General features: G+C 42.5%; 1 protein-coding gene across 3 annotated transcripts in view; it reads left to right on the forward strand.

Annotated features, from left to right (window-relative positions):
- The window catches only part of LOC148030877 (HVA22-like protein k), a 66,242-nt gene that overhangs the window by 6,160 nt on the left and 43,833 nt on the right, over positions 1 to 16,249 (forward strand). For all 3 annotated transcript variants that reach the window (XM_087684410.1, XM_087684411.1, XM_087684412.1), the window contains 2 exons: positions 2,062 to 2,113; positions 2,565 to 2,628. In XM_087684410.1, coding sequence (XP_087540536.1) covers positions 2,062 to 2,113; positions 2,565 to 2,628 — 116 coding nt within the window. The remainder of the gene's footprint in view (positions 1 to 2,061; positions 2,114 to 2,564; positions 2,629 to 16,249) is intronic.

The following is a 16,249-nucleotide window of genomic DNA, read 5'->3' on the forward strand; positions in this document are numbered from 1 at the left end:
CAAAACTGACCAGTAAGCCGCCACACCAATTTGCCCCTTGGTTTGCTTGGGGATTGGCCTTCACCCCGCTCCTTGAAAGACAAATTCAGCCCCAAATCTGATATTGGCTGGCTGGCCTCTCAAATCTCCTTGAAATTCTTCAATTCCAGTTGTTGGAATTCAAGTCTTAGGCCCTCAATTCTGAGCATGCATCCTGAGGTGGCTGTCAAAACTCTAATTTTTATTGTAAATTAGGGTTTACTGATGAGATTGATTGAAATCTCTTTCTTTGAGGGCTCAACCTATTGAAAAATGTTGAGATAACTTGAGAGATGGCCGTGGGATGAGAGAGAATGCTGTAGTGAGAGAAATTTCAGAGTTTCATCGCGAGAAATGCTGAAAAACTATTGTTGCCCTGCTCAAACAGCCATGGAAGCTGTCATTTGCAGCCTAGGACCACCAGAAAGAGTGTTACCTCTCTTGTATGTTGTCACTTGCACTAGAAGGACCTTGGGCTGTTGTCACTTGCTCCTAGAGGGTTCAAATTGCTGTCATTTGCTGTAGGACTAGCCCATGGTGGTTGCAAATCACATGAGCAGCATCTCCTTGCTCTCTAACAACCTCCTTCTCTCTCACAATGTTTGGAATAGACTTTGATCAGCCCCTAAAAACGTTTTTGCTACTTGCACGGGCAAGTTTTGCCAAGAGGCAGCCTTCTAATTCCATTTTTTAGCATTATTAAATTAATTTTCAGAATATAATTATTCTAGTGCTTAGAAAATTAATTTGGCCAACCAATAATTAAATTGGCTAGGCCAATTTGTCTTCCAAGTATCCTTGTGCACCGTCATTAATTAATTAATTAATGCCTAGTCTCTAATGTCACCATTGATATTAATGGTCGATAAACTGGTCTAAAGCCCAATTGTGACACTGGGTATCACCTAGTACCTGTTAGACATAACTTATTACAACTTTTGCCTTTGGCACCCACTGCATCTTTCGGTCCTTGGCTTGTTACCGTGAAATAACTGCCATGTGCATCACGTGTGCTAAACCACCTTGCACATTTGATTAATAATTTAATCAAATGTTATTGACAAGATTAAAACATCTCAAAATTTCACATTCCCATGACATGTAGCATTTTGAGTTTTCAAGCTGATTAAAAAACGATCTGATTGACATACTGATGTTATTGCAACTTTTTTAGCTTAATATGAATTTTAATAAATGGAAGCCTTTGTATTAGTCTAGAATATGGAATATACGAAGGGGACTTCCAAGGCTCACCAAGTTATAGGTCATAAACCATAAACTTGGCAATTTTGCATACTGATGTTAATGTAACTTTTTTATCTTAACATGAATTCCAACAATCGGAAGCCTTTGTAGTAGTCTAGAATATGGAATATATGAAGGGGAATTCCAAGGCTCACCAAGTTGCAGATCATTAACCATAAACTTGGCAATAAATGCATGACTTTGTGTTGCAAAATTGATTGTGCTTGGTTCCCCTTGAAAAGGGAGGCGAATAATCACATTCCATGCCGCCTTGGCACATGCTTGCTAGGTGGCACAAATCAGTCTCACACTGATTTTCATTTTGTCTTGTCAAGTGTTGAAAATGTCTTTGTATTAGTGTTTTGTTCCCTTAGCGTAATCTTAGCTCTTCTAGGCCCAGGCCAATTGGTGTATATTGAAGATTGCACATGTAGGATTTAGCCCATGTTTGATTTGTATGTTGCTTGTGAATGACCGTGACCTTCCAAGTTCCAATTGGTACATGTCAATCTAGAGAGTGCATATGTGTGCATTGAAGTCACTTAAGGGAAGAATATTCCTGTTTCCATATATGTTTCGTCATCTTGTTTCTGAATCACCTCTACTCACTTCTTGTCCATGTTCTCTTAAAATAATTCAGCCCATCTAACAGTGGTATGTTTCACCTCTTTCAAAGAGGACCCATTGTACTGCCCTCTTAGATTTTTTCTATATTGCTTGCAGCTAAATTTGCACTTTTAACTGACAAGAACAGATGGCGGGAGGGATTTTCAACTGATAATTTGGCTTTTGGTCCAGTGTATGGCTGTTTCAATTTTGTGGAGATTTTCTCAGACAAGCTTCTATTCTGGTATGCTGTTATTTTCTAAAGGTCTGTCAGCTAAAATGTGTTCAAGTTTTTGCTGTGTTTATCCCACCCTTCTTCCAGTGAAAAAACACTGAGATTTGTGCCCTATTAAACATGCACAGCTATTAACTATTACTTCTTTGCATTCTGTTGCATTAAAATCATGATAGTCATGCTTGCACTTATCAAAATTGCAGCAGGAGTAGATTAGTGGCTGGAAACGCTTTTTGAGTTCCAGTTTATGATGGTCTATGGTCTAAAAGAATTCTTAAATCAGTAGGGTGGTCCGAAGAGGATTCGTATGATGCTACATTTTGGTCATAGTTTCTAGACCAGTTTGTGTGCTGTATGCATCTTCAAATGAATTCTGCAGTTTTAGGAGTTTACAAAAGCCTTTAGACGTTCTACATTTATTGATGCAGTTATTGCTTTCTCACAAGTTTCTGTATTGTAGGTTTCCGGGCTACTATCATGCTAAGCTCATATTTTTGATATGGCTGCAACTCCCTCTAACCGCGGTGAGTTCAGTCTGTATGTTCTGTCTGAGAAATAGTAATAAGATTTTTTGGGACCCCAGCATGGAGTGTTGGTAGACCATAGGCTTAGCTCAGGAGACTTGATTCAGAGGCAAAATTGTATTGGAAATCATTTCCCTACACAGACTCTTAGATTTGGTCAGTCTTTGAAGTGATGAATATCTGGTTAATGCCGCAGATAACATGCCTTTGCCTGAAGAGATCTCAAATTTGTATAGGAAACACGAGTTGGGGCATTTTTATTACAGAAATAATATTTGTTTCCTTGTATAGGATTGCATGCATGGTGCTTATGAAACAAAAAAGTGTGTAGTGTGTGAAATGAAACACAAATTCGGGGATGATGCTTTTTGGCACCATAAAAAAGTATGACAAGCCAAGGAAGTAATCATGTGAAACAGGGCAAGATAGAATACTAAGAGAATCTTGATCGATGATAGATAGATTAATGAATGTTGATGGCTCCTCTTACATGTTTATGAAATGGTATGTTGCTAGTCCATCATTCTTATAGATGCAAAAGTGGTGGCTGCACCATGCGACCACATGCCCCATGCTACCATACACCCCTTGCCACCAGCCTTCCCCCACCCAAAAAAAAAAAAGAAAATAAAAAGGCCCATACATAAAAAAGAAAACCGTTTGCTGAAACCTTTTTATCACTCCAGTCAATCTGCCCATCTTTCATGTGCAGCCATTGCTTTTGCCTTCTCCATCATGGATGTAAAGTAACATGTTCTGTGGAGCAAGAGATTGCAAATGCTCAGTCTAAATGCCTTTTTGGTGATCTTCACAAACCAAGATACAATTAGTGTCAAGAATCATGTGGAGGCCCAATGTACTTGCCCTGTGGAAAAATAGTGTGTCATTCCTCATGGGTAGATTGGCCCTTGTACTCTTCTGTGTGTTAAGAGTTCTCACACCTTGTGTAACTGGTCTATGACTCACATAAAGTGGTAGTCCCTTCAATTAATACCTGGTCTTTTCACATACACAAACGGAGACCTCACTCCCTCACTCCACCAGATTGACCTCGAAATCCGACGCCCCTTTCGGTATTTCTTTATCAATTAAAAGATGGATAGTTACAAAAATGAAATGTTCCAAAGTACAAAACATGTGAACAGTTGGCTTTCATCTTTTCTGAGCAAATTTCAGCTGCATAAGGACAGTACAGCATATCCAAAACAACATCCCAAGGAGGAAAACATTTTTTGTGAGCATAACTCTATAATTTAAGTGCAGAATTGCAATTTGCCAAACTCTGTATTTATTGCTTTTACTGTCCAGCATATCTAGAACAACATCCCAAGTAGGAAAACACTTTCTGTGAGCATAACTCAATAATTCAAGTGCAGAATTGCAATGTGCAAAACTCTGTATTTACTGTTTTTACATGTTTCTTGACTTGTTCTTAGCCTTATTCCATTCCAGATCTGTTCTGTACCAGTTGGACTATAAATCCTTTGACCCTGGCATCATTCCAACAGTAAAATGGTCCCACAAACAACACTAAATCAGAGCTGAAAACCGTGTTCATGTGTGGCGTGATCAACACTTTCTTTGATCGGTGCAAAATTTGACCTCGGCACAGACTAGAGAATTAATCCTTGTGAAAAACGAAGATATTGACACGAACAGATTTCAGGGTCCAAAAATAGTAACTCCCTAAATTTTAGGGATGGCAACCCCTCAATTCCTCAAGTTGTTATGAGCAACTTTTATCATTGCAACCACATCAAAAAGTGTAATGTGGCTCAGTTATTGTGATTTTTATTCCATGAGCATTGTCACATGTGCATCTTCTGTCTTGGCCAGGCTCATTGTCTTGCACCATCTTCAGTGGCTAAGCATACAATCCCAAACCATTGGCATTGTATTCTTCAGCGCCCATTCAATATGGAACGGGTCCCAAGGCTCAAACAAACCATTAGTCCACTTTGTCCCAATGGTTGCCTCTTTTGGCCATGCAAAGATCCCAACTTAATTCAAGAGAACTCTGGGGGGTAAAGAGCAATAACAACTAAAGAAAAGAAAAATAAAATATTTATATAAGTAAAAAAGGAAAGTAATTACAAAAAGTATCACTACTTGGTGACAACTTGCTTCGCTTTGTAACTTAAATTTGACTTAGTGAGGGGGTTTTGACATTCTCACAAGGACCAAGGTACACATGCTATCTTTGCTAACTCTTTTTATATCATTGTAGGGATAAATCAATGCCTTTGCAATGGGAGAGAAGCCACTAGCTCCGTAACTCCATGCTAGAAGGAATTCAAAGGCCTTGTCACTAAGTCGCGGCTGAACCTCCAAGGTCCTGATCTAAGTAGTACTTGAAGAGGAGAAATGATTGCTCGAAGAGAGTCATCCCTAAAGAGTAAATGGTGGGTGAAGAACTTCATGATGAGTAGGTACCCTCCTTGAGGGTGTAGATGGAGGGCCCCCCTCAAAAGTCGAAGAAGAAGTAGAGCCCCCCTCGGAGGGTGTGGAAAGAATACCCCCCTCTGTGAGAGGGAGAATCTAAGAACTCGTGGATCATGCACTCAGAATCATCTGATGACAAAGGAAGTGCTGGTATCTGGGGTGCTAAAGATGTCGAAGAACTCCCAGAGGTGGCCTCTCGAACTTGAGTTGTTGAAGGTGGGGAAAGGTGAGGTTCATGTTGACAGGCAACAATCAGTGGCTCTCAATGGTGTGGATTGTAGAGTCGAAGTAATGGAAGGAGTTAAACAACCATTGTCTCTTGAAGGAGCGGATTGCCGAAGGGACAATAGTCAACAATCACTGTCTCTCGGTGGAGCAGATTTGGGAACTGCGGGCTGTCGAGGTGGTATTTCTAAAACCCTAGAAGAAGTGGAAGCAACCTTTGTATGGCATGGGGGTGGTCGCAAGAAGGTTAAGTTACCAAGTGATCATCCTTTGGCTTAAAAGGTCTTAGTGCGCATTGGATGCGTCTTATTGCCTTGAGTATAAAAATTTGAAAGCCAGTGCCGAATAAACTTTGCGGCCCAGAAGGGAGAGGTGGCACAATGAGTGCTTGGGGGTAAATGGATATACTCTGGCGGTGCAGGGAGCAAAGGCTCATATCAGCAAGCATCGGTGGGGGGATTCAATGATGTGGAAGAGGAGCACCACGTGGTTTGTCCATGTGCATGTGGAGAAGTCATAGCATTGGATTATCAACTTGTAAAAGGGAGGGTGGGAGGGAGAGGAAGAGAAAGGTATCTCTATCTCCTAATGATGTAGCAAAATGAAGGGGAAAATCAGTAGATGGTGCCGAACCTGCAACTTGTCTTTATCTTCTTGAGGAACAAGATGTTTAGCTCTTTGAGCTCCTATGCTTTGATACCATGCCAAAATATGCGATAAACGCAAAGAGATAGTAGGGTTTATGGGGAGAAACACAGTGTATATGGCAAATGCTGAGAGAGAAGAGAAACTTAGAAACACAAAAGAACAAGGTGATGAAGTATTGAATCATGCTATATGAAGAAAAGTTAATACAATAGAGCCGAAGCTCAAAATATGACTGCATTTTCCTCTTTGAATCAAGCAACAACATGTGGGAAATCTACATAGTGAAGGGAGCGAAACATAGTCATTTAGGTAGTGGGATATCGAAGTAACTTGAAGATGAAGGACAATTGTCAAGGGAGTGAAACATAGTCCTCTGATACCAAGAGGTGGGCCAGGCTGCAAAACACAAATGCCTAGATGTGTGGGAGCTATCAAATGCAAGGAGCACAGTTTGGATACTGATGTCTAGATAAAGATGCTGATGCTAGTTATATGTGGTGTCCCTAGGCTGCAAACGCAAATGCTTGAGAAGGTGTGGATGATGCCAATTGTGTGGAGACTATTGCCTGGATGAAGAATGCTGATGCCAAGTTGGGAGAAGACCTCCAGACTGCTAAATGTAGATGCTAGGGTGATGCCAGGTGTGTGGAAATTGATGCTTGCCGGTGGAGATCCCCTAGATGTTGCAAACGCGAGCCTAGAACCCTGTCTCCCATCTTGAATGAGTGAAGAAGAGTGGTGGAGAATGATTGAAGAGGTCAATAAATGAGGGGAGAGGTGGCTTATTTATAGGCCTTAGTTGTCCAGGATGGTGCACCAGTATGTGGGCACCCAATAATAAGGTGCTCAAAATGAGGGCGCCAATCCTTTTTGGGGCTATCAATGCGAAACCCTAACTGAGGTGGATATATGAAAGAAGTGGTTTCTCAACAAAAGGATATGGGGATATCGTGTTGATAAAACTACCAGTAGAATCAGCTCAAGGTACTATGTGAGGATGGTGCTCAAATGTGCTTTGTATTATGAGATGCAAAGAGGAACACTACATGATGAGAATGTGCATGTAGCAAGGTGCTCCTTGGGTAGTGTCCCTCGTGGGAAAATTGTTCACTTGTTCGAGCGCTTTTTTACAAAGATGATAATCATGCAACGCAAAGGGTAGATATAACAAGGGAGGCCAATGCCGAAGATAATGCCAAAACTTGCAAATACTAATGAAGGGTAGAAACCCCTCTTGACCATGGATGTTGATACTGAAGGTGGAGAAAGATTTGATGTTGGACTTTGGGTGGTGTTGAGAACCAAGATGGAAGTTGATTGTAAAGATAGACTCCACACCCCTTCGTTGGAAGAGACAAAGGAGAATCAACCATTTGGTCCATGGAACATGCTTGTATTCGATCTATGAATCATCCTATGCTGACCATCAAGTGCTGTAGGCACCATTGCCAATGTAATCGTCTACCTAACATGGAAACAATAAACTTGTGGAGTAATAAATGATGCTAAATGGTAAAAATACCTTAGCTAAAAGGAAAGAAAAATGAATGCCAAGATAGGGGAAAATGAGGCCCAAGACCCAATGTCAGGAGAGAAGATATTGTGATTGCACAATCAAAGGGGGAAGAGAGAGAGAGAGAGAGAGAGAGAGAGAGAGAGAGAGAGAGAGAGAGTTATATTAACGTCTTCTAAAGACCAAAACTGGCCTATAAGACAAACTATGATACAACTGATGAGGTCCAGCTATCCAAAATAAAAGTGCTGAATGAAAAGCTAAAAACTGGAAACTGAAAATACGGTGCTGTGAGTGTGATAAGTGTCGTGTATGTGTATGTGCGTATGTAGCTCTGGTACTCCAGATAATGGCTACAAAAGGGGAACAAATGTCGGCTGTGATAGGGGAACAACTGTCGGCTGTGATAAAGTGGTGCGATGTGTATATGTAACAGATGCAGGGAGATATACTATCCTGGGATGTAGTAGCAGTCGTCGAAGTCGCTAATAGCAGGTGATCCCTCCTGGATGCAGGATGTGGTACATCGGCGGTGGAGAAAGAGCAAACTGGAGATCTGAGATCCAATGTGTCGAGTGTCGTCGGATCTCAGTCTGCTGTCGATGTAGATCAAGAATTCTCCGGATCTCCTGTCGGTGTGGCTGTGGGGTACGAAATCCACGGATCCTCGTGCGGCATCGGGTACGTTGGTCCTCAGCCTGCTGTAGTGTGAGCCCGGAGGTTTGGCTGGAGGCTGGTACAGTAGCTCTCACTCTGTCTGTCTGAAAGAACTGTGTAATAGTCGTCTGGGTGGGACCCTCTCTGACTGGGACCCGCTGTGTGCTCTGCTCTCTGATGTGCCATGCCTCTCCCAGAAAACGGCCAAATGATCTCTGATCCATATCAGTCATACATCCCTGAAGTGAGCTGCTCAATGTGTATCTAGGTCTCAACTCTGAGTATGCCGGGCATCTGAGAACAAAATGCTCCTCACTCTCCACCTCTGATCTGCAAAGGGGGCATATCCTCTCCTCCCGTGGGATGCCACTGGCTCTGCCACTCTCAATCATAAGCTGATGTGATGATACCCTGAGCTGTCCAATAAGAACTCTCAATCGATGTGGCATATAGATCTGCATATATCTCGGAATCTCTATGAATCCCTGCTCTGATATGCTCAAGAACTGTGTATAATAATGTGCCATCTTCGGTGGCAGTGGCTGTGCAGGACTGACCCATGTCCTCTGTATATAAATATGCCATATCTCCTGTCTGATGACTTTGTTCCTCTCAGAGAGAGAGAGGGTGTAAGTGGGAGCCTGAGTATCATATAGAAGAGGTGGGAGTCTATCAATGTCCAGCCCATGTTTGTCAAACCAAGCTCTAGTCTGTGCATACCATGATGTGGTATCCCCCGCTCGAGCCATCTCCTGAGATGCCATATATGCTCTGTATGCAATGCGATCTCTGTCCATATCCTGAAATCTGTTTAGGAAGCAGACTGTCTGAAATAATGCCTCGACTAGCATGGGCGGTGTGGCAAGCTCTGCTCGCACAATGTCATGTGGGACTGAGGCCTTGCTGCGAATCAATCTAGATATCATGATCACCTGAGGTCTCTCCATCAATGTCCATACATAATCGGCAAGGCCTGGCCCCCATATAGCTGCTCCATACATCAGTGCTGGAGTGACTAGAGTATCAAAGAGCCACCCCTTGGTGCGGGGCTCCTGGAAATGTGCCTGATGACACTGTCGCTCCATAAGAGCCAATGCTGAGTATCCTCTAGTGAGGCGGTCACGAGCTGCCTGTGTCATCGAGAAAATCCTTGAAGCTGCTGTAAAGGTGACTCCCAAATATACATATGATCCAGTGACCTCAATACTCCCTCCTACTGCCATGAAAATACTCTGTTTGCGTATCTGAGCTGATGTATGGAATATAAGAACCTTGGTTTTACCAAGGTTCACTGTCATGCCTCTCTGTATGCAAAAATCATCCAATGCTAATAAATGTTGCTGTAATCCCTGAGCTGAATCTGAGACCAACACGATGTCATCTGCATATAGTAAGATATGAACTGTGGCTCCACTGAGATCTATACCTCCACCGGCTCGCTATTGAATAAACTCTGCTATCTCATCAATGTATAGCCCAAATAGAGTCGGTGAGAGTGGGCATCCTTGTTTCACACCAATGGTGCTCACAAGGGGATCTGATATACCTCTCGGATATCTGACTCTGCCAGTAACCCGCTCATATAGTGCATAAATACCCCGCATCATGTCATCATCCACCCCCAGATCAAGTAGGCGTCTGAAAAGCCTCTCTCTCGGGACCGTGTCAAAGGCTTTGCGGAAATCCACAAAGCAACAATACAATCTCTGTTTCTTCACTCGTGTCTGGTCGATCAGACAACGGAGAGTGAAGATGTGGTCTATGGTAGAAAATGCCCGTCTGAACCCTGCCTGTCCGGGTGCGTGCATGCACTCTCTCTCTGCCAGCGTGCTGAGCTCCTCCTCCATCACTGTGCCATAAAGTTTGGCCAAAACTGGCCCAATCATGATGGTCCTATATGTGTTAGGATCCATAGGATTCCCTGACTTGTGGATAGGTACAATGGTGTGCTCTGTCCACGAGTCAGGGAACCCCTCAGACAATGCACGGTTGAAGAGGTGAGCAATGAGTGGAGCCAATGTGTCTATGCCATATATAATATGCTCTGTCTGAAGATCAAACTGGTCTCGAGCGCGGCCATGCTGTAACCGTGAGATAGCATGTTTCACCATACTAGTGGTGAAAAAGGATGAAATACCCGGTCTCGGTGTACATGGTGTGGGTATCAGCGGCTGTGCGGGTACATGATATAAACTCTGTGCGTATCCATGCCATACTGCAGGGTCATGTATCGGTGTGGGTGAGCGTGGTTCTCTGATTTGCCTCCATGCCTCTGCACAATCTCTGCTCATAAGAAGGTGGTATATATCCCAATATCTCTCCTTCTCCCATTCCCGCTTTTTACGGCGGGTCAAGTGGTGCATGCGTCTCTGCGCCTGTCTGTGTGTGATCTCTCCTCTGGCCTCCAAATCGCGTAGCTGTCGACGTAGATCTCTGCACTCATCATTATACCACCTGTTCTGTGGCATGGTACCGGTCCGAGGGGGGTGCGTATATGTGTGATGTGGAAAACTGAGTGTAGCAGAATCATGCAGAATGCGTGTGATATCAGTGGTCAGTGTATCAAGGGGTGCGTATGGATCAAGTGACGTGATGTGCTCCTCCAGATGCTGTGAGTAAACATGTGAGAGCTCATGAGTGAAGTGTATGGTAGTATGCATGTGGGGTATGATATTTGCAGGTGGTGATGGTAATGAGGTGAGGAGTGAGAAACTGAGAAAGGTGTGATCGGCACCGAGTGGAAGTCTCCCAAGGCCGAAGGACTCGATAGTATGCATCCCATCGATCGGTCCGAGAGAGAGAGAGAGAGAGAGAGAGAGAGAGAGAGAGAGAGAGAGAGAGAGAGAGAGAGAGAGAGAGAGAGAGAGAGAGAGCAACTCAAGGAAAGAATGCTGAATACAAGAAGATGTTGATTAGTCTCTGCATGCAACCCATAGAATTAGTGAGGGCACTAGATCAGGCTGATGATGAAGGCAACATTGGAGACGAAAGAGAAAACCGAAGTTCTAGTGTACACTTGCCAAGTAGAAGACCAAAAGAATGCTAATGACTAGCCAATCGGGGGACTATATATAGCCCAAAATCCAAAATGTTGACCGACTTGTACAGAGGCCTCAAAATATGGGCCGACTGCATTAAATGCAGTTCGATTGCATTATTGCATTAATTGCAGTCGCAAAATGCTATGCGGAAGAAAAAACCCTCGAGAAGGATGGACAATGTGCAGCAGGGGAAGATGGATTGGAAAAGGCAGAAGCTGCCTAGGATACACACACTTAAACCTGATTGGGGGAGGAAATGCATAGAGGGGCGATGAAATGTCCGCTCTAGAATGAGTTGTCTCCTCTGCCAAAACAAGTGATGGACATGTCAGAGATCCTAAAGTCCTTGTTTGACTTAGACTGAGGCTTATAGGTAGAAGGTGACAAGGCAACCCTTACATGGATAAAGATCCTGTAGCGTATCTCCTCGTGGAGTCATATGACTCCAAGCAGCATTGTCAATGAGCCAAGGACTCTTTGAAGACCAGTCAACCATTGAAGAAGGGTCCTCTAACACATGGATATAAAGGAACATGGACTCATGGATAATAGTTGGTGTAGAGGTAGAGGAAGGCTCGGATCTTTTAGCACCATCCTTCACTCTTGGACGAAGGTGAGGGTACTTCTTCCAATACTTATCCTTTGGACATATCCCCTTCTCACAGTATGTGCATTTAGGCTTCTCTGAATCAGAATCAAAGCTTGAAGATGAAGGGTAGAGTGCGCAATGGGAGTGCTAAAGAGAAGTGGAGTAGTAGTATTGAGAGTGAATGTTCGATACCACTTTATTCGACACGTCTTGGATGATGATCTTGTCACACTGACTAAGATCAAAACCCAAGATAACCTTGTAGATGTTCTCACTAAGAGTCTTGCAAAGGCTCAACATGAGCATTGCATCCGATTAGTTAGAGTTGGTTAGCTTAAAGGTTCCACTTCGGGCCTTTAAGTGGGAGGTGGTTGGGTGTAAAGTCCCTTTGTTTTCGTGTAAAGTCAGATCGTGTAAAGTTAGACGGGTGTGAACACGCCCCTATTTGTACCCTAACACATAAAATACATTCTTTTTTGGTATGTGTATGGAACATGGCATTTTTGGCCAGACATACTGCATTTTGGCTATCACATCCAAGCATTGGAGTATGTGAAGAAAGACCAAAAACCTTGACTGATGGCCGAGCCAAATAGCTTCCTTAGAAGCTTCTGTGGCTGAAATATATTCAGCCTCTATAGTACTCAGTGCCACAATTTTCTGCAACCTTGAACACCAAGAGATAGCACCACTAGCCAAAGCAAAGATATACCCACTACTAGATTATCTAGTGTCAAGATCTCTTGCCATGTCCGAATCATAGAATCCTTGCAACTCTAGTGTACCCTTTCCATAGCATATACACTTCTATTGTGTACCTTTTAAGTATTTGAAAATACATTTCATTGCTCTCCAATTTGGCTTGCTAGGATTAGACATAAATCTACTAACAACTTCCACTGCATGAGCAATGTTAGGGCGAGTCACAATCATAGCATACACGTTAAAGATCCACAAGCTGACCTAAGGTATGCCTTTCGTAGCACTAGTAGTTGTATCATCCTTTGGTCAATAAGCTTTACTAAGCTTTGTATGTGGTGGTAAAGGTAGACCAAGGGGCTTAGCATTAGCCATATTAAACTTGTCAAGTACTTTGCTAATGTACTTGTCTTGTGAGAGAAACAAGTGCTGCACTTTGCTGAGTTGAAGCAGAAGCAGATCGAGAAAGAGAGTTGAGAGCAGGTACAATAATCGAGGAGTTCAAGGACTCGGAGCTGAACGGTGTTTGCTAAAGGATAGAGAGTGAGTCGTCGGATGGGTGTGTACTAGTGTGGTACACACAAAGAATGAAAAAATGTATTTATACTCGGGGTACGGCACACTTACATCCATTAGGGTGGGTTCACATGTATGAAGTAATATTTACACGGGAGAGCACGTAAAGAACCTTTACACCCAACAACCTCCCACTTAAAGGTCCTAAGCGAACCTTTAACCAACTCCCACAAGTCTAATGCAATGCTCATGTGTGGAGCCTTTGCAAGACTTTTAGTGAGAACATTTGCAGGGTTATCTTGTGATGTGATCTTAGTCAGAGTGACTAGATCATCATCCAAAACTTGTCTGATAAAATGATACCGAACATCAATATGTTTGGTACGTGCATGAAACATGGCATTCTTAGCCAGGCATACAACGTTCTGGCTATCACATCTAAGTACAGGTGTTTTGGTGGGCAGCCCAAAATCCTTAACCAAACGACCAAGCCAAACTGCTTCTTTTGAAGCCTCAGTGGCTGAAATATATTCAACTTCAGTGGTAGAGAGTGCTACTATTTTTTGCAATCTAGAGCACCAAGAAACCGCCCCACCCGTCAAGGTAAAGATATACCCACTAGTAGATTTGCGAGTATCCAAGTCACCTGGCATGTCTGCATCACAATACCCTTGCAGATCCAACATACCCTTTCCATAGCAAATACATTTTCTTTGTGTGCCCTTAAGGTATCATAAGATACATTTCACTGCTTCCCAATGTGCTTTTCCAAGATTGGACATGAACTTGCTTTACAACTCCCACTGCATAAGCAATGTCAAGTCTAGTAGCAACCATAGCATACGTGAGTGAACCACAAGCTAAAGCATAAGGAACACCCTTCATGGTATTGGCTGCCTTGTCATCTTTTGGGCAATCTGCTTTGCTAAGCTTAAGGTAGGATGGAAAAGGTACACCAAGAGGCTTAGCATCAGACATAGAAAAACGATCAAGTACTTTGCTGATGTACTTTTCTTGTGAGAGTAATAAGAGTTGTTGCTCTTTATCTCGTGTGACACGTATGCCCAAAATACGATGAGCTGCACCCAAATCCTTCATAGAAAAGACTGAATTCAGCTGCCTTTTCAATGCATTAATTTGGCTTTTATGTTTACCAGCAATAAGCATATCATCCACATAAAGCACAAGTATAATAAGGCTTCCATCATCAGCCTTCTTAATATATAAGGAGTGATTTGCACTACTCCTTTTAAAACCATGTGAGAGCATGAAGGCATCAAACTTTTTATACCTTTGTCTAGGAGCCTGTTTCAAACCATGCAAGCTTCTCTTAAGCTTACATGTCGAATGCTCCTTTCCATGTATAACAAAGCCTTCGGGCTGTTTCATGTACAACTCTTCTTCTAGATCACCATGCAGAAATGCAGTTCTAACATCCATCTAATCAAGTTCAAGATCTATAGATGCTACAATGGCAAATAACACTTGAAGAGTGGTCATTTTGACAACAGGAGAAAACCCTTCCTGAAAATCAATGCCCTCCTTTTGTGTATAGCCCTTAGCCACAAGTCTAGCTTTGTATTTGGGTTTGCCATCCACACATTTTATTTTATAGACCCATTTGTTAGGAATGGCTTTTCTATCCATGGGCAATGTAACCAAATCCCAAGTATCATTCTGATACAATGACTTCATTTCTTCCAGCATAGCTAGCTCCCACTTTTTCTTTAACTCACATGATAAGGCCTCTTTATACGTAAGAGGCTCACCTTCATTTGTGAGCAAAATGTAGTCCAAAGAAGAATCAAACCTTTCTATAGGTCTTTTACCCAATGATCTGTGTTATGAGGTAGTGGATCCACATCCAAGGGAATGTCAACGACCTCATTGTTTGGCTGTTGAATTTTATGTTCAGGTTGCTGTAATACAATTTCAAGCTGCTGTAATTCATTTTCAGCATGCTGATTTTGGTGCTCAAGCTGATGTTCAGCCTCCCCTTGCTGCCCATTTTCCTCCGGCTCAATGATGATACATTGATTGTCATAATCAGCATCAAAAGGATCTGAATTTTCAGCGGCCGATGGCTGCTGTAGCAATTGATCATGCTGAAATTTAACTTTCTTTTGGTCCGAGCTATTAGATGTGACATTTTTTAGCACCTTTGACTCATTGAATATCACATCCCGGTTGCGTAGCACCTTTTTAATGCTTGGAACCCAAACTCGATAGCCCTTTTCACCTTCATCTCCATAACCCATGAAGATGCCTCTATGAGATTTCATGTCAAGTTTAGTTCTGCTATCAACAGGTACATGTACATAGCATTCGCAGCCAAAGACTCTTAAGTGGTCATATGAAGCAGGTTTGTTAGACCAAACCTCTTTAGAAATGCCACTATCAAGTGCACGATGTGGAGATCGGTTGCATATATGTACCGCGGTTTTAAGTGCCTCTCCCCAAAACGATTGTGAGAAATTAGCTGGGGACAGCATACACTGAATCTTCTCATATAACGTGCGATTCATTCGCTCAGCCACACCATTGATGATTGTAAGGAGCTGTAAGCTCTCATTTAATCCCATTGTCACCACAAAACTTATTGAATTCTTTAGATACATACTCTTCCCCATTATTTGTTCTTATGCATTTTAACTTTAGGCATTTTTGAGTATTAACCAATACATAAAATCTTTTAAAAGCATCCAATGCCTCACTTTTTTGTTTAAGCAAGTAAACCCATAGCTTCCTAGAGTGATCATAAATAAAAGACACAAAATAACGGAAACCACAATGAGTTTTTATTGGCATGGTGCAAACATCAGAATGAACTAGATCCAAGATACATGCCTTTCTAGAGGCTCCATGAGAGTAGAGACTCTTTACATGTTTACCAAAAATACAGTCATCACAAAAGTCAAGCTTTGAACTTTTCACATCAACTCTTCCAAGTGAAGAGAGTGCGTGCAAACCCCTTTGGCTCATATATCCAAGACACTTGTGCCATAACTCCATGTGTGACTGTACTTCAGCAACTGCAATAAACTTTCTAGGAAGTGCCTTGCAATAGAGATAATACAGAGTCCCCTTTTTACCACCTCTAATGACTAGCATAGATCATTTTGGTATTTTCCACATGCCACCACCAAAAGTAGTGAAGTAACCTTTGTTGTCAAGTTGCCCAACAGAATGCAAGCTCTTCTTGACGCCAAGAACATACCTAATATCATGAAGAATCAATTGTTGACCATTTTCTAGAGCCAGGTGTATGGTGTCCATTCCTTTGATATCATA

The sequence above is a fragment of the Lygodium microphyllum genome, chromosome 9 (assembly GCF_053477565.2).
Source record: "Lygodium microphyllum isolate KBCC chromosome 9, Lygodium_microphyllum_v1.1.10, whole genome shotgun sequence".
Taxonomy (NCBI): domain Eukaryota; kingdom Viridiplantae; phylum Streptophyta; class Polypodiopsida; order Schizaeales; family Lygodiaceae; genus Lygodium; species Lygodium microphyllum.